This window comes from Colobus angolensis, unplaced genomic scaffold (assembly GCF_000951035.1).
Source record: "Colobus angolensis palliatus isolate OR3802 unplaced genomic scaffold, Cang.pa_1.0 Scaffold147, whole genome shotgun sequence".
Lineage (NCBI taxonomy): Eukaryota > Metazoa > Chordata > Mammalia > Primates > Cercopithecidae > Colobus > Colobus angolensis.
Genome location: NW_012114566.1, coordinates 5626544 through 5646040, shown reverse-complemented (window position 1 = coordinate 5646040; position 19497 = coordinate 5626544). Strand labels below are relative to the sequence as shown.

At 37.1% G+C, this 19497-nt stretch overlaps 1 protein-coding gene across 4 annotated transcripts in view; it reads right to left on the bottom strand.

Annotated features, from left to right (window-relative positions):
- The window catches only part of KYNU (kynureninase), a 175927-nt gene that overhangs the window by 76060 nt on the left and 80370 nt on the right, over positions 1 to 19497 (bottom strand). For all 4 annotated transcript variants that reach the window (XM_011935694.1, XM_011935697.1, XM_011935695.1 and 1 more), the window contains 4 exons: positions 6615 to 6676; positions 5219 to 5290; positions 3760 to 3834; positions 1091 to 1237 (listed from right to left, as the gene is read on the bottom strand). In XM_011935694.1, the coding sequence (XP_011791084.1) occupies positions 1091 to 1237; positions 3760 to 3834; positions 5219 to 5290; positions 6615 to 6676 (356 nt within the window). The remainder of the gene's footprint in view (positions 1 to 1090; positions 1238 to 3759; positions 3835 to 5218; positions 5291 to 6614; positions 6677 to 19497) is intronic.

Sequence of the window (19497 nt, the reverse complement as noted above, 5' to 3'; positions counted from 1 at the left end):
AATAAAATTTAATTGTTACATTTTTAAATACATGACTTGATTGCTGAAAGAAATAGAAGTGCTATTTAAGGATTTTAAACACAAATTGTGACTGTTGAATGTTGCCTCTTTAAGTTTTTTTCAAATAAATACTAAAACCACTTTTTACAAACACTTATATACAAAAAGACACGACTTCAAAACAATTTAACTGTGATTTAGTAGTGGGTAGGAAAAAAATAAAGCTCTCGTTACAGGCAGCATAAAAATTTTTCAAGAGTCTTAGGAATAAAATGGCCTCCTTAAAGTAACTTGTATAAAATTTGATCTACCGATAAAATTTAATTCTGCATTTCTTCTTTAGATACTCAGTGTTAAGTGAAAACTGATTTATATTTAGAATGAGTTATGACAAAGTACCAGTTGAATTTTTAACAGACTTAGCATGTAGTTCCTATCCTAAGTATTTTGTCTGCTTCCTGCTGACTGACCAGCTGAGTACCAATGGCATTACCTGCAGCTTGCCTGGCCTGTTGACTAGGGGCAAATGCACAGAGCAGCTGCTACTAAGGAGGTGAGACCACAGAAGTGCCAAAAAAAAAAAAAAAAAAAGCAGTTTAAATAGAGATGCCTAAAGCAAAAAAGAATACAGATTTTCTTTTAACTGTAAGGCTTACTCTTTTTTTTTTTTTTTTTGAGACGGAGTCTTGCTCTATTGCCTAGGCTGGAGTGCAGGGGTACAATCTCGGCTCACTGCAACTTCTGCCTCCTGGGTTCAAGCGACTCTCCTGCCTCAGCCTCCCGAATAGCTGGGATTACAGGCACCCACCACCATGCCCGGCTAATTTTTGTATTTTTAGTAGAGACAGGATTTCACTATTTTGGTCAGGCTGGTCTCTGATCTTGTGATCTGCCCGCCTTAGCCTCCCAAGGTTCTGGGATTACAGGTATGAGCCACTGCACCCCACCCAAGGCTTACTTTATTTTTTTTAACTATTGAAATAGTTTTACTCAGACACAAGCTAAAGTACTTCACAAGTCATGCAATTAGAACACTCTTAAGTAGAGTGATGTTTGGAGTAAGGTGGGAAGAAGTAAATGATGTGCATACCTTCGCTTGCCCAGCTTTTGTGATGGCAGGAATATTAAAGTGCTGTCCAGTGTAAAAATGTACCCCACTGAACAGGATCACTGCAATTGAGTCTCCTTCCTTCTCAATTACTTCAAGGATATCTTCTATTCTTAAGGTTTCTTCCCCCTAAATCAAGTTAGGCACAAGTTAGGTCATATCGATAATAATAAATTTGTAATTTCATATTGCCGATCTAAATTTCACCATGAGCTCTTTTGCATTAGAAGATTTTTTTTTTTCCAGATTAAGGCTCTTTAAAAATCTGACATAGGAGCAGCATTTAAGCATAATTTTTTATTATTAAGAAATGATAATTAAAAAGTAAAAAGTGGTTTTTAAAGTGAAAGTCTGCAAAAGCCTAATTGTTTGGTTTATTCTCTAGTTTTTAAAAATTAATTCGTAACATTTCCACAGCTATAAGTTGTTTTCTCCTTATTCCTGACTAATAAAACACCATAAAGTGCAAGAAGTCCATTATATAGCAAAATAAATGATCAGAAATTGGTATTGAATTTATCAGTCTAATATCCTGTTATTTTTTTCCAAAAACATGCCAGGTATGGTGACTCACGCCTGTAATCCCAGCACTTAGGGATGTCAAGGTGGGCAGATCACCTGAGGTAAGGAGTTCGAGACCAGCTTGGCCAACATGGTGAAACCCAGTCTTTATTAAAAATACAAAAATTATCTGAGTGTGGTGGTGCATGCCTGTAATCCCAGCTACTTGGGTGGCTGAGGTATCTACCCAGTAAGTTTTCATTTTTTTTTTTTTTTTGAAATGGAATTTCACTTTTGTTGCCCAGGCTGGAGTGCAAAGGCATGATCTTGGCTCACCACAACCTCCGCCTCCTGGGTTCAAGTGATTCTCCTGCCTCAGCCTTCCAGGTAGCTGGGATTATAGGCATGTGCCACCACATCCGGCTAATTTTGTATTTTTAGTACAGATGGGGTTTCTCCGTGTTGGTCAGGCTGGTCTTGAACTCCCGACCTCAAGTGATCTGCCCACCTCAACCTCCCAAAGTGCTGGGATTACAGGCGTGAGCCACTGCACCTGGCCATGAATTTTCTCCAGTGCTGTCTGACATGATTTTGAGGTCAATGCATCATTAATTACATTAATATTTGGGGGAAGCTCATTAAGATATCATCCTATAGTTTACTTTTAATTTTTAATTATCTTGGTATTTGCCAATTACTCTGCTCATGTTAAGAGAGTACGTGTGTGTGTGTGAGTGTGTATGTGTGTGGGTGTGTAATACACTCTCTACTAGAAGAAACTAGGAATTTGTTTACAAAATGGGCATCAATAAAAATTGGCATCCCAATATTAACTGGATTGTTATTAAAATCTCTGAATTATTAAGTGAAGTGTATTTTATATAAATGAAAGAATTTCACTAATTGTAAGTAAAATTAATAACTTGGCAATCCAAAACTCTTTATTCTTAAAATAATCTATATGGTTTACCCACTATAATTTCCAATAAAGTGGTAAGGAAAATATTATAGATACTAATACTTAATTTATATCTAAAACAATCAGTATTAAGCACATAAGAAATACATTTCTCGATGACAGGATACGGCCCTCTCTCATGTTGATGTGTTCTAGGTAATGCTCACCAGTGGTCCCAAGATTATGAGTAACTCATGAAACTCCACAATATTGGTCACTTATGTCATTATTAGTAGCTATATTCATTTTTGCTAGAAACTAACAATTTATATCCTCTCAATTTATATCCTCTCAGGTGAGAACTTTTTATTCCATTAATTTATTGCATGTTGGCAAATGGAAATGAACAGAGTATATCTTTAATTTATTCAAAGTAATTCTGGGTTGAAAGAAGTAATTGTTCAAACAATGACTTAGCGGCCTGGGATCCTCTTACGTGAAACCCAAAATTTATTCTGTATGATTCACCTAGTGACAAATTACACAAGTTGCAGGGTTTACATGTCAAAGTCTGTGCAGCTGAGCCTTATATCTCTATTAATGTAAAGTACACATTTAGGTCTTAGGTCAAGCCTGATTAGATACATGCTTTTATTATCTGTTTAAATATAAAGGAGTCTCAGAGAATAAAGTAACTTTCCCAAAGTCACATACCCAGTAAACTAGAGAGTCTGAGACTTCACTGGAAATATTAACCAGGCTGTAAATCCCAAACTCTTCCCATAATACCACATCCCTTTCTCCACTATCCTACTCTAAACACAAAGAAAATGTCTGATACTTAGAATAAGAGGGGACATGAAAGATAGTCACGATTCCATTTCAACAAATAATTCTGGTCTTTAGCATGATTTTAATGGCACCCATGGGCACGACATTTGAAATTGAAAATGATATACTGAATTTGTCACCCTTTTCCCATCCCATTGAAGAATATGGCAGACTCCAGTGGTATTAACAGAAAAATAGTTTGCTTGCCATTTGGCTAGCCCTTGAAAAATGAAAATAAATACACATCTGAGTTATTCTCTATTTTAAGCAAAATGATCTAATAGTAACAGAAGTATGGGTCCTTCATGCTTTCTTGAAAGTTCCATTAAAATAATGAAGATTTTAATAAACTTTTGAGGAAAATGAAGAAAAAATCAATACTAAACAAAGCATGATGAATATTTCTTTATTTCTCATATACCTCTCTTGGCTTTATCATCCGCATACTTTCTTCAATGTTAAGTCCGTGAAGTTGTAGTTGCGACTCAATAGCATACTAAAAAGGAAAGATGATTTATTTATCAAATCAAGCTGAGAGCACAGAAGTACACTGAAATAACAAAGTAAAAATAAAGGCATATTATTATATTAAATCCAAGGTGAAGGTTAAAACAGCTAAACAAAATACACAACAGAGAAGAACCACTTGATAAAATTCACATAGAGAATTCTGAACATTCTTTGAGATGGATGAAAACAGAGGGATCTTCTTGATTTAAGAAATTATAAGAGATTTTAGAATAAGAAATTAAATAATCTAAGTCAAAGTCAGAATTTGCAAAATAAGCAAAGTGAATAGTAGCGACTTGTTATGCTTGAACCTAGGATTCAAGGCTTATAGAAATGGCTTACCCTAGGAAGAGTAAGTTAGCTAAAAAAAGGCATTAAGAAGTTTACTTCATAACGAGTATCAGACATGTATGCAGATAAGCCACCACACCAACCTGGAATATTTTGCAGATATTAGGATTTTGATCCATTTTAGTAAGATATTAGGGTTTTATTCCTTTTGACATAATTACTTGCCCTGAAATTACAAGGGCTAGAATAATAGACAGCAATAATACAGAGAAATAAAGTTTCTCTAACACCAAAACTAAAATATAAAATGTACTTTTGAAATTAATTAATTAGTTTATTTCTTTATTATTTACTTTATAAAGACGAGGTCTCACTATGTTGCCCAGGTTTGTCTCAAACTGCTGGGCTTAAGTGTTCCTCCTGCCTTGGTTTCCTGAAGTGTTGACATTACAGGCATGAGCCACTGTGCCTAGACTTACAATGTACTTTTATTTGTGTTTATGTCTGAAACCATTACATTTCTTATCAAGAACAAACATCTCATCCAGTAAGAAACTACCAAATTTCTTATCAAGTAAAGTAATGTGACTTTTTTTAGTAAATCACAAGAAATATTTTTAATCTCTAATAAATAATATTTCGATAATAATGGGCCAACATGCTAGCATGATATGAAAAGAAACTGGACAAATAAAAGTTTATATTCCTATTCTATTTAGCTAAAGGGTTAAGCACTGGGGTTTGTATTGATTTGATTTCATAAAATAAAACAGCAACAAGAATTAATAAAACATTTATAACTGCACTTGATTTAGACCAGCGGTTTGCTCAGTGTCTTTAAAAAGACTAATAAATCAATGTTCCTATTCAGTCCTCCCCTCCCTTAACAGGTGTTTTACTTTAACACAAGAAATAAAGCTATAATCTATTAAAAAAATCTAAATCAAAAGCATTTGACAGATCTTTTTATTGTAAGATTGCTTGGAAAAGCTTAGTGAGTAAACATTCAAGTCAGGCAAATGATACGCTGCTCTAGGAAGAGTAGAAAGAACAGAAATATAATTTGAAGAAGTCCTTACATGATCAGAAGGGAAGGCTTTGGCTTCTAGAAGAATTTTGTATCGTTTTGGCGTAGGCTTAAAAAATGATAACTGCAATAAAATGGATTTATTGAGAAAGCATTAATGCACAATTTATACATTGGTTCATTTTATGCCACACTTTCATTTTATAATCTCCAGTATTTTAAAGACATTAATTAACTCAACATCCTAAGTGTTTGTCAGGGCTACCTTTTCAATTAGCCTGTTTCCAGGGAATTGCAAAGAGAAAGAAGATATTGGCTCAATTTGCTTATCAATGAAACAGCAAACTCGGGGAAAAATGTGAATGAGATAACAAATCCTCAAACTTTACTTATATATTAGTTGATGAAACTTAAAGTCTGATGATTAACAACAAAAAAAGATGTTAATTGAAAAATTAGCTTCCTAAAGCATTTCATGGTAATTTTGATGGCATCACACTGAAATATTATGGTCTATGTATGTCTTATTTGTATTGACAGTAGCTCATTTGTTCAGTGAAGCTCTTTCATTTCTCCACACCATTCCTAGAGAGTGATATTAACAATAATAACAATGAAGATAATAGCTACTATTAACTGGGTGTTGATCACTGGCCAGGGTGCTAAAGCAATTTTCACATATTATTGCATTTAATTATCATGCAGATCTTTGAGGTAGATACTATATTTCTCATTTTTACAAAGGAGAATGTTAAGACTTAGAGATGCCAAAAGCCATTTTTCAACCTCAAATAGGCATTATGTAATTTAGCTGGGAGTCAAATCCAGGGATATCTGAACTTGTAGACATGTTTCCAAAACATACTTAAAAAATGAAGTCAAGATTCTTCGAAGCATTGGGCAATCATCATTAACACAATATCCCAAATAGATAATATATTTGACTTTTTAAGGTAAAACTATTTATTAAGATGTAAGAAGTACTTTAAACACGTTACTCATTTAAGGTACTAGCCCCCTTTTTAAAAATTTAATTCTCCAAGTCTTTTTTAACCTATATAAATCTACAAAAGTATACTGATCCACTAACGCACTCTGCTGAAGCTATTGGGAAATTGTCTTTCCAAAAAGCTCAGTGCTTTGCTAGCATTGTACATCACTGTTTTGTAGGCTTGCAAGTAGTTTGCCTGTTTACCCATGATGGCTCTTATTCTTTATTTTCCCAGACAAGAACTGTTCATTATTCTAAAGCTCTTCTCAAGAGTCAACTCTTCCATGATCAGGAAGAAGCTATTATATCATGGTCCAGCATTTCCTAGTAAAAATGAAAATAAACTCACAATTTATTTTTAAATAAGAAACTCCCAGAAGCTCATGAATTAAAGATAGAAAAACATCAGATTCTGTAAATGAATGTGTTCTAAATATTAGTGGGAGAGAAAACTTACCAATAGAAGATGTAAATTTACAGTCAAAGCATTCATTAGGGCTATTTCTTTCTCATTGGCTCCTGTAAAATAAGCATATCATAATTTAGATGTTTCTATTATGTCTAAAGATACTGAAAAAACAAAGAAGGAAGGCTTCACTCAATCATTCTTAACGTCTTTAGAGATAAGGGCATATTTGATGTGTCATCACAAATAAATGGAAATTTTCCCACTTGACTCATTTTATCAAATGATATCTGGACTTAGATGCACATAGCTAGCTAAAATTATGTTTCTTTTATGATGTAGTAAATAACAACAAAATAATGAAGCATTTGCTTTTGCCTGTAAACTAAAAAATGATATATTCTATTATCAGTTCAATTGTCAAATTCCCAAGGAGCATATTTTTGTGGTAAGTATATCTTCAAAGGAATCTAAAAAGATATTAAGGCCAATTACATTTTCAAAGTTGGTTGCTTCTAACATCAAATTAAAATGCACCTTTTATAAAAAGAGGTTACTTTGTGAATCAAAACTCACTGTTATTACAGTGAAATACATAACAAGACAAAACAGCCGCATAGCAAATTATGACCCAAATAGCTCTGACATTTATTCATACACGCTGAGATAAAAGATAATATAGACATGTATTGTCTGATGAGAAAATATGCAAAAGTTAGATATCCACTACATAATTATTAATATAATCTGATCTAATTCCTGCTAACAAGGGTTTTGACACTAGAAACAGACCCAGAGACAGGGAATACATTGGTTACTTAAGAATTCAAAGCATAATAACAACAATAATAATACTTTCCATGTTTTGAGTTCTTATGATGTTTCTTCAAGGCAATTAGACCTGTGTAATAGAAATTATGTCCCTTTACTGTCACTGAGAAAAATGGGATGTGTACCTTAATGTTTGAAGGCTGAACTAGATGTTAGAGAATATGTATAATACAAATCCTACATTTTGTATCCAGAGGGATATTTCTGAGAGAGTCCCATTTTAAAAGAATAGACAGTAAGTAGAATAAATCTAATAGATTCCAGGATAAGTTCACTAGAGGGGAGAAGCCATGTAAATAAGTATATAATTTAAGAATTTATATTTCAACATAGCCATTTAAGGAAGGACCTGTATCTTTATTGTGTCAAGGAAAACTTCTTGTTGCATTTGCCACATAGATGTCTCCATTTGACAGACAAGGTTGATGAACAAGTGGTGGAAGTTAAAAGATGTATGCCTGATCATTGTAAGGTCAACAATATCTAACGTCAAGGGGCAATAAGAAAAATCTCACTGTATATTCCTAGAACTAAATAAAATTTGTCCTAGATATACTAAATAGATATGAATATAAGCTTATGTTGCATATAGTGACATATGCCTTCTTCTTCTCCATGTTTCAAAGAGAAGATTTCTTTGAAATATGGTTTAAAAAATACCACCATCTTCATCATATTTGTTTCTCTACATTATTGTGGAGGCTAAAGCAACTCCATATTGGGTGTTAACCTGACATACTGACTTCTGAGTAACCCTTATTCTGGGAATGCCTTTAAGATATCTATTTAAACTATTGCTCCCATAAATCCTGCCCTTAGGCAGATTCACATAGCATTCTTGCCTTTCCCTGAGAGGTTGACTTCAATTGTTCCACACAATCCTTCCCTGTGTTTTACATGTAAGTTCTAACTCTGGTGGGTAATGGGGTGGGGAGGTGGGTGGAGGGGGGAATTCACTATCTAATCTTGCTGTTGCCAGTTGCCCGGACATCATGACTTCTGTTTCTCACTCCCTATTAAATGTTTCTTTCTGAGAAACTAGATTTGTCAGTTTCTTTCTTGGGCCTTTCAGCTACCTCCGATTTGGGTGATAGGTTTGCATACACTGCTGACCACAGAACAATTATAGTGTGAATTTTTACTGCTATTTCTAAAACAAACACTATCTAAAGTAACTTGTTCTTACTCCTGACTCCCTGTTATTTACACACATCTTTTGGGAAAACCATTTATTTAAAAAAAAATGGCAGGGTGAGTGGAAGAAGGAAAGAAAAAGTAACACGAAGAAAAACACAGAATTAGTAGAAAGAGAAGCATTTCAAAGAATAAAGTGAGGAGAAAATTAAAGAAAAAATAATTATCACAAATAAAAATCAAGAAATGGAAGAGGCAGGAAGGAGACTTTCTGTAGAAGCTCAGACATTCCTTTTTTGCTTAAATATTATATTCTGATTAAAATGGATATAGTGGTAGGCTGAGGCAACCACTGGAGCAAAGGTGACTGTTGTTATGTTTTAGCAAAGAGATTCTTTGGTGGCATTCTGCCCCTGCCCTAGAGATTTGTGGAACTTTGAACTTGAGAGAGATTATTTAGGGTATCTGGTGGAAGAAATTTCTAAGCAGCAAAACATTCAAGATGTGACTTGGGTACTGTTAAAGGCATTCCATTTTAAAAGAGAAACAGAGCATAAAAGTGTGGAAAATTTGCAGCCTGACAACACGATAGAAAAGAAAATCCAAATTTCTGTGGAGAAATCCAAGGTAGCTGCAGAAATTTGCATAAGTAATAAGGAGCAGAATGTTAATCCCCAAGACAATGGGGAAAGTGTCTCCAGGGCATGTCAGAGGTCTTCACAGCTGCCCCTCCCATCACAAGCCCAGAGGGCTAGGAGGAAAAAGTGGTTTCATGGGTGGGACCCAGAGCCCGCCTGATGTGTGCAGCCTAGGGACTAGGTGCCCTGATTCCCAGCCACTCCAGCCATGGCTGAAAGGGGCCAAGGTACAGCTCAGTCCGTGGCTTCAAAGGGTGCAAGTCTCAAGCCTTGGCAGCTTCCATGTGGTGTTGAGCTTGTGAGTGCACAGAGGTCAAGGTTTGGGAACCTCCACCTAGATTTCAGAAGATATATGGAAATGCCAGGCAGACGTTTGCTGTAGAGGTGGGGTCCTCATGGAGAACCTCTGCTAGGGCAGTGCACAAGGGACACAGAGTCCCTACTGGGACACCACCTAATGGAGCTGTGAGAAAAGGGCCACTGTCCTCCAGACCCCAGAGTGGTAGATCCACTGACAGCTTGCACTATGCGCCTAGAAAAGCCGCAGGCACTCAACACCAGCCCATGAAGGTAGCTGGGAGTGAGGCTGTATCCTGCAAAGTCACAGGGGTGGAGCTGCCCAAGACCACATGGGAACCCACCTCTTGCGTAGCATGACCCAGATGCGAGTCATGGAATCAAAGATCATTTCAGAGCTTTAAGATTTGACTGCCCCGCCGGATTTTGGACTTGCATACGGCCTGTAGCCCCTTTGTTTTGGCCAATTTCTCCCATTTTGAACAGCTGTATTTACCCAATGGCTGTACCTCCATTGTATTTAGGAAGTAATTAACTTGCCGTTTATCTTACAGGCTCATAGGTGGAAGGAACCTTCCTTGTCTCAGATGAGACTTTGGACTGTGGACTTTTGAGTTAATGCTGAAATGAGTTAAGACTTTGGGGGACTGTTGGAAAGGCATGATTGGTTTTGAAATGTGAGGACATGAGATTTGGGAGGAGCCAAGGGTGGAATGATATGGTTTGGCTGTGTCCTTACCCAAATCTCATCTTGAATTCCCACATGTTGTGGGAGGAACCTGGTGGGAAGTACTTGAATCATGAGGGCAGGTCTTTCATGTGCTGTCCTCCTGATAGTGAATAAGTCTCATGAAATCTGATGGTTCAAAAAAGGAGAGTTTCCCTACACAAGCTCTCTCGTTGTCTGTTGCCATCCACATAAGATGTGACTCTCTCCTCCTCACCTTCTGCCACTATGGTGAGGCTTCCCCAGCTACGTGCAACTGTGAGTTCTCCATTAAACCTCCTTCCTTTGTAAATTGCCCAGTCTTGGGTATGTCTTTATCAGCAGCTGGAAACAGACTAATGCAAGCCTTATTGCTGATATGGAGAAAGTTTGAGTGATCTAGTCAGATAATCAAACCAGCCCCAACATTCCATTAAGCCAAAGCCTAAACCACAGCAAGGCCCCAGTTCTCTTCAATTCTTTGATGCCTGACAGAGGTGAGGAAGATGTAAAAGAGAAGTGTGAAACTAGCACAGGTAGGCTCATAAGGTTTAAGGAAAGAAACTTAGAAGTTCAAGGTGGATGTAGGTCCCAAGAAGAGGAGTACATAGCATAGGAGCCAGGCAGTGACCAGGGTGCAGCAGTGCCACTGCCTGCATAGGGTCCAGGTGCACTTCTGTATCATCGAATACAGATCCTTTTATTGATGATTTCTTCAGTGGACACAATTATTAGATCTTAAAAATTTGTTCATTTCAATTGAGAAAATAGAGGCAACTACTCTTTGTAAATAAAGATGCATCCAGTCCTGACTTGGAGGACCCAAGGATACAAGAAACCTTGAAGAGCAGTCTCTCAACAGGGCATCATGACAGCAGCAAACTGAACCCTGCTCTTTTTCAGCCTATAGCTATCCTGCCTTTCATGATGCCCATGGTATTTCTGTAGATGATGCCAGCAAAAGGGAGAAAGTCCATGGTTTTACCCCAGGTTTCTTATATACTTACGTATAATTATAGCACATAGCATTATCAGCAGAAATGCAAACTGTAATCATTGTCCAAGAGTATATTACTAGGGGCAGGAGTAATTGCTTCTTCAATCTTCTCTGGAATAATCCCTTACTTTGGCCCAAATGAAGTATTCCCAGGATAATCTTTAGATAAAAAAACCTGACCTATCATCTTTCTCAACGAAGTCAATGGAATGAATGTTTTTGCATCCCGAAGTTTTGGGCCCATTCAAGGGATGAAGGTAATGGGCAAGGAAGGCAATGTCATGGACCATCTCAGAAGAGCTGGGAGAAAGGCTGTTAAAGAAACAGCAATATTCAGCAAAGTGCTGTTTGGGACATTAACTTTTATTCCAATGTCTTCAACTACTTTTTAAAAAGACACAGTATGGTAAGTTTGAAGAGGAAATCTAATCTGCAATAGAAAAAATAGAACTCTTCGATAACACAGGTGTGTAGTGGCGAGTTTTAAGTGAATCTGCCTGGTTCCTACTTGAAAATCTTCTTCTCTCAAGATTTCAGTTTAGAGAACTCTACTAAAGTTTCCTTGGGAAACTCGGAGGTGTCTGTGTTAACAAGGTGACTTAAGATTATACATACTGAGGTCATTTACAGGTTGGTTGTGTCAGGGGTCTGTAAGGGTGGTTGGAAAAAGAGCAACAAAAGGATGTACTGTTTGACATTACTCACAGAAGTTGCTTGGGAAAGGGTGAGGTGAGAATCAGCCCACAAAAGGGTACCATGAAATTACTAATAATAAACTTGTCTCAACTTGGCTATTTGAAATACAAAAAGTGCAAGGTGAAACACAATTGCTGATGGAGAATCTGCAGCAAGTTACCCAGAAAATCAAGCTAAGATAATTGATGCAGGCTTCACTAAACAACAGATTTTCAGTGTAGATGAATGAGTCTTCTATTGGAAAAAGATGCTATCTAGGATTTTATGGCTAGAAAGGAAGTCTGGGCTACAAACCTTCAAGGGACAAGCAGAATCTTATTCGGGGTTAATGTAGCTAATGACTTTAGGCCAATATTTATTTACCATTCAAAAAATCCTAGAGCTGTTAAGAATTATGCTAAATCTACTCTTCCTGTACTTTATAAGTGAAATGACAAAGCCTGGATGACAGCCCACCTTTTTACTGCATGGTTTGCTGAATATGTTAAGCCCACTGTTGAGAGTTACTGCTCAGAAAAAAAGATCTTTTCAAAACATTTTGTGCTTATTGACAATGCACCTAGTCACCCAAGAGCTCTGATGGAGATGCACAAGGATATTAAAGTTTTCAAGTTTGCTAACACAACATCCATTGTGCAGTCCATGGATCATGGAGTAATTTTGACTCTCAAGTAGTCTTCTTTAAGAATAAAATTTGGCAGCTGGGCAGGGTAATCCCAGCACTTTGGGAGGCCTAGGCAGGTGGATTGGTTGAGCTCAGGAGATTGAGATCAGCCTGAGCAAAATGGTGAAACCCCATTTTTACCAATGATACAAAAATTAGCCAGGCATGGTCGCACGTGCTTGTGGTCCCAAGTACTGGGGGAAGCTGAGGTGGGAGAATTGCTGGAGCCCGGGAAATCAAGGCTGCAGTGAGCTGTGACTGCACCACTGTATTCCAGCCTGTGTGACAGAGCAAGACTCTGTCTCAAAAGTAAAAAATAAAAGTAAAAACAAATAAAAAAATTAAAATAAAAAATGTGGAAAAAAGGCCAGGTGCGGGGTGGCTTATGCCTGTAATCCTAGCACTTTGGGAGGTTGAAGTGGGTGAATCACCCGAGGTCAGGAGTTCGAGACCAGCCAGATTAACGTGATGAAACCTCATCTTTACTAAAATTATAAAAAGTAGGCAGGGATGGTGGCGCCTGCCTGTAATCCTAGCTACTCGGGAGTTTGAGAACAGGAGAATCGCTTGAACTTGGGAGGCAGAGGTTACAGTGAACTGAGATTGTGCCACTGCACTCCTGCCTGAGCGACAGAGAGAGACTCCTTCTCAAAAAAAAAAAAGAACATTTTGTGAGGATGTTGTTGCCACAGATAGCGATCCCTCTGATGGATCTGTGCAAAGTCAGTTGAAAACCTCCTGGAAAGGATCCATCATTCTAGATGCCACCTAAGAACATTCATGATTATTGGGAGGAGGTCAAAATATCAACAAGAACAGGAATTTGGGAGAAGTTTATTCCAACCCTCATGGATGACTTTGATGGGCTCAAGGCTTCAGGTGAAGGAAAAAATTGCAGATGTAGTGGAATAGTAAGAGAACTAGAATTAAAAGTGGAGCCTGAAGATGTGATTGAATTGTTGCAATCTCATAATAAAACTTCAGCAGATGAGGGGTTGCCTTTTATGAAAGAGCAAGGAAAAATGGTTAAGATTTTGAAGATGGTGAAGATGCTGTGAACATCGTTTAAATGACAACAAAGGATTAAAATGTTTCATTAACTTAATTGATAAAGCAAGCAGTGGCAGGATTTCAGAGGATTGCTTCAAATTTTGAAAGAAGTTCTACTGTGAGTACAATACTGTCAAATGGCATCACAAGCTACAGAGACTTCTTCCATGAAAGGAATATTCAATTGACATAGCAAACATGATTGCTATCTTATTTTAAGAAACTGCCACAGCCACTCCAACCTTCAGGTAACACCATCCCAACCGGTCAGCAGCCATCAACATAGAGGCAAGACACCCCCCTATCAGCAAAAAGATTACAGCTCACTGAAGGTTCAGATGATTGTTAGCATTTTTTAGCAATAAAGTATTTTTTAAATTAAGGTATCCACATTGCTTTCTAGATGTTATGCTATTGCATACTTAATTGACTACAATATGAGCGTAACTTTCATATGTACTAGTTAACAAAAATTTGTGTGACTCACTTGATTGCAATATTTGCTTTACTGCAGCAGCCTGGAACCAAGCCACAATATCTTTGAGGTATGTCTGTATTTTCAAAAGATTATTTACCTAATTGGCCTATCTTTTTTGGTTCAAATTAGATTTCTGAAACCAATATTGTTCTAAGATGTTTCAATATCATCATTTCATTAACAATCTTTTTTTTAAAAAAAAGTTAACCAAAGTTTATTCAAGTTGTTTTTCTTCATTCCTTTACTTTTTCCTAATTATTCTGAATTAATGTGGAAACATCAAGAGCTCCAGTTATATGGGGGCAAAATTTTTAAAATGCTTCTAGAGAGCTTAGCATGTTTTGAAAGGATCTTTGTTTTATAAGATCATCTATGACTCACTGCAATAAATGTCAAGATTTAAATCACTTCTGAGATGAGTGTGAGCCAGTGCTCTAATCCAAAGAGTGTTTCTCTGCTTGTTTATTCCTTGTTTATTTATTTATTGAACATCATATTTTTGCTTTACCAGAAGATAAAACTTAGTTAAATGCAAGCAACTGCATTCTGGTCTCAAAGCCTGGCAAGCTAATGTTTACGGATCCCCTAAGTATTTCAACACTTCTAATTATGACTTGTATTATTTCAGCCTGCATAGCAACTCAATGAGGTACCTACTCTAATTTTCTTCATTTCATAATGAGGAAACCAATGTGCAAAGAGATGAACTAACTGACCAAAAGTCTTGTAGAAGAAAAATAAAATCAGAATGCTCTTTCAGGCTTAAAGCATTGTTTACAGAAACTACTGTGTGTATTTGACTTGAGACCCAGGCTTATAACTTCCCTCTGTGTCTTTTTAATCCTAACGTAATTTCAAATCTCTTGCAAAGTGGGGATGACAAGGCCCCAAGCTGTTTACCATTGGATCAGAGGGTTCATTATGGGTCTCATAACTGCCATACCATATTCTGTATATTTTACTAAGCAGATGCAAATGTTATTGTGGATTTGGCTGTAAGGTTTGTAATTAGGCTAAGTCCAAGAACTTTACATTCCATTTTTCAAGTAACAAATTTCAGCAGCCTTTAGAGGTGGCTGGTACATGTCTGAGGGTCTGTAACTATTGGGGGATAGCTTCCATGGATTATTGCTTCTCTGAGGGTCAGCCACAGATTTCATAAAGCAAATTTATGTTCACATTACACCATTTTCATACTCTCAAATGCATGTAGCTAACCCTTTGTGATTTTTTACGTATCCAGGGAGAAGTAAGCTTAATAATAAAATTAATATTCTTCAGCAATTTCATTTCTACCATCTTGATAATATGACATTAATTATAAGGGAAAGTTATTCCATGTTTTGAAGAATTGTTGGCTTTCTATAAAATGTTTCATTAATAGTTTTTCTTCTCATCTGAAATTGAATTTTTTCTACATCTATGAATAAATATGGTTATTTCTTTCTCTTCTCTATCCAAACTATCAATTTGTACACATAATAATTTTATTATCCTCCTTTTACTTCTTTTTAAAATTTTTTATGATAAACTAAAGGCTGTGGTTTTAAGAACCTGGAAGATTCAGTCATGACCCAAAATACACAACTTGTCTGTTTGCTCATGGCACATTTAGATAACTTAGTGTTGCAGTAGGTAATCTGGCAGACATGAGCAGGGCAGGGGCCTCCCTTCCACAACCAGGAATGTCAGGTGATGGCCAGGCAGTTGTTACCTGTCTCTCTAAAATAATCGGTGGCATCCAGTGCCGGGGAAAGACAGTCTCCCAAAAGATAACAGCTTCTCAATATCTCAGGATTTGGGTGAGTGGGCTCAAACATGTACATTAAGAGGCAAAATGGCCAAGATTTTTTTTTTTTAAATAATGTAACATTTTATTGGCTTCAGATAATTATCTTGAGATCCTAATCCTACCAAAACATTCTGCTTTTCTTAATTTGATCCTACTTTTTTTGTTTGTTTATTTTAATAAAGGATGAAACAATATCCCTGAGAAACTTATTTATTTATTTATTTGTAATATACTTTATGTCCTAGGGCACATGTGCACAACGTGCAGGTTTGTTACATATGCGTACATGTGCCATGTTGGTGTGCTGCACCCATTAACTCGTCATTTACATTAGCTATTTCTCCTAATGCTTTCCCTCCCCCACCGCCACCCCATGACAGGCCCTAGTGTGTGATGTTCCCCACTCTGTGTCCAGGTGTTCTCATTGTTCAATTACCACCTATGAGTGAGAACATGCGGTGTCAGGCTTTCTGTCCTTGCAGTAGTTTGCTGAGAATGATGGTTTCCAGCTTCATCCATGTCCCTACAAAGGATATGAACTCATCCTTTTTCATGGCTGCAGAGTATTTCATGGTGTGTATGTGCCACATTTTCTTAATCCAGTCTATCATTGATGCACATTTGGGTTGGTTCCAAGTCTTTGCTATTGTGAATAGTGCTGCAATAAACATACGTGTACATGTGTCTTTATAGCTGCATGATTTATAATCCTTTGGGTATATACCCAGTAATGGGATGGCTGGGTCAAATGGTATTTCTAGTTCTAGATCCTTGAGGAATCGTCACACTGTCTTCCACAATGGTTGAACTAGTTTACACTCCCACCAACAGTGTAAAAGTGTTCCTATTTCTCCACATCCTCTCCAGCGCCTGTTGTTTCCTGACTTTTTAATGACTGCCATTCTAACTGGTGTCAGATGGTATCTCATTGTGGTTTTGATTTGCATTTCTCTGATGCAAAATGGCCAAGTTGTAATGTCTCTTATGTAACCCTCTAGGGACATTCAGCTGATAAGGGAAGAATTCCTCAAGTGAGCATGCGCACATCTCCAGTAAACACATTGCACATGCAGCCCCTCCCAAGTGCTAGCAGGCCAATGTGCATGAGGACAGCCCACCCCAAGGGAAGAATCAGGAGAGAAGGGACACAAGCACACAGAAGCATAACAAAATATAAAACCGAAAGTCAAAGGTCAAACCATGCCCTTGATCTCTCAAGTTGCCCACTTGGCCCTTTCAAGTGTACTTTATTTCTTTTCATTCCTGCTCTAAAACTTTTTAATAAACTTTCACTCCTGCTCTAAAACCTGCCTCGGTCTCTCCTGCATTATACCCCTCAGTTGAATTATTTCTTCTGAAGTTTCAGCAAAAATTGAGGTTGCTACAGACCCATATGGATTCGCTGCTGGTAACATTAGCAAGCAGAAAAAATAAATTTGGCCTTTGCTACTCTTTATAGCAGTTACTACACTATTATTTTAATTATTTCATCATTTAAACCACACTTACTTCCAAAGAGGTTTGAGATAAATTGTAATACAAAACTACTCGAGGAAGAATGATAGAAAGTAGCAACACAATAAATGCAGATGAGAAACAAATTAGAATTTATTAAATATTTTTGTTACTTTAAACTTGATCAAATTTTTCTCAGAACTTCTTAGTAACCAAGGCAAAATGGGAAGCTGCATGGGGTTTGCATTTTGCAAACAAAATGAACACACACACAAAAACATATTTTGAAAGAGTCTGTTTGAGTGAAGTTATACATTTTTCTTTTTTCTTTTTTTTCCTTTTCTTTCTTTCTTTCTCTCTCTTTTTTTTTTTTTTTCTGTCACCCAGGCTGGAGTGCAGCAGCATGATCATGGCTCACTGTAGCCTTAAACTCCCAGGTTCCAGCAACCCTCCCACCTCAGTCTTTCGAATAGGTGGAACTACAGGCATGCACCACCATACCCGGCTAATCTTTGTGTGTCTGTGTTTCTTGCAGAGGTGGAGTTTCACCATGTTGCCCAGGCTGGTCTTAAACTCCTGGGCTCAAGCAATCCTCCCACCTTACCTTCCCAAAGTGTTAGGATTACAGGTGTGAGTCACTGTGCCTCATTGATTCATTTTTCAATTTGACTTAAGTAAGGACCATTTCTCTGACTAATATGTATATAATTTTGGAAGTTAAAACATTTTAGAAATAATACTATGACCTGAGAGACCAAAACAGATGCCCTTTTATCAATAAAGATGGATCCATCGGTTTAGGAAACTAAGTTACCTACAGGTCAGGTCACGGATTCAGAGTCCATCCAGCACAACAAATCTCTTAAATTCCTGTGGCTCTAAACTTCCTAACCGTGGGAGCTATCACACCCTTCCTAACTCTGATTTACAACCCAGACCACTGAAAGGACTTCAAAAAAAATGTGACAACACATGTGTCAGATAAGGTTTGAGACTTTGGGAAAGTTATAAATAATTTGTTTATGAAGTTTCAGGTCTCCAAAACTCACTTTGCCCATTTTAAGAAATCACTGTTATCCTCTGTATCCCACATTATATTTTGGGACCAAACACATCTAATTTAACTAATTCAGCATTCAAAGACAAAAATGCAGAAAACTAAATGAACTTTGTCCCATAGGTGTGGTATAACAAGAAATATTTGCTTTTTGTTCCCAGTTCAGGGCACATGGCTCCTGAAACCCTTGGATATTCCAAGTGGTAAAAGTATTTTTTGTTATTCATAACAAGTCCCCTTAGATCACAGGAGAGTTGATGCTAATGAAGTGACTTAGGTTGGGGCCCTGAGAGACATCTCATGATGCGGGGCTGCTCATCAAAAAGACCAAGTGATCAGAGGGAGGAGAGGTGAAATTTTAGCTCTACCCACTGACCTCCCAGTGGGAGAGGAGGGCTGGGACTGAGCTTTATAAAAACAGTAAGACTCAGAGAATTTCTGGGCTGATGAACACATCTCAGTACCGAGAGAGTGGCAGGTTCAGAGAAGGCAAGGAAGCTCCCCCATTTCCATGCCCTATGCATCTCTTCCATTGGCTGTTTCTGAGTTGTATCTTTATAATAAACTGGCAAACATAAAGTAAAGTGAAAGAAAGTTCTGAAAGTGCTCTAGCAAATTATGGGGCCTGCAAAGGGCACTGTGGAAATCCCTGAATTTATAGCTGGTACGTGCAAAGTAAGGGTGGTTTCTAGGATTTTTGACTGGCATCTGAAGTGGTGGCAGCCTTGTGGGCCAGAATATAAATTATATTAGTGTGTGGTTTCTCAAAGACAGGCATAAAAATCCTACAGCCATGGTTGACAAATTTTCTTTCAAAAATTTAAAATAAGTTTAGTCTCTTTAGTTTTCTAAACAAGGCTGAATATTTATAGTCTTTCTCTCATATGTTTTTTATTTTTCCTTAGTAACAATAATGAAAGGTGGCTGGTTTGAAATTTCAAGGATCTTTATGTGTCATACATGTATTTACTGGACAACAAGGCTCTTGGACATTTAGTAAGTCGCAATAGAGCTGTAAACTTTTAAATGGTCAAAGGATATCTTTTTGCAAGGTTTATTGGCTTCATAAATAAATCTTATTGAATAATATCACTTTACCACTTCCCTGGCTTGTATATAAACATTCTAACTTCTCTTTA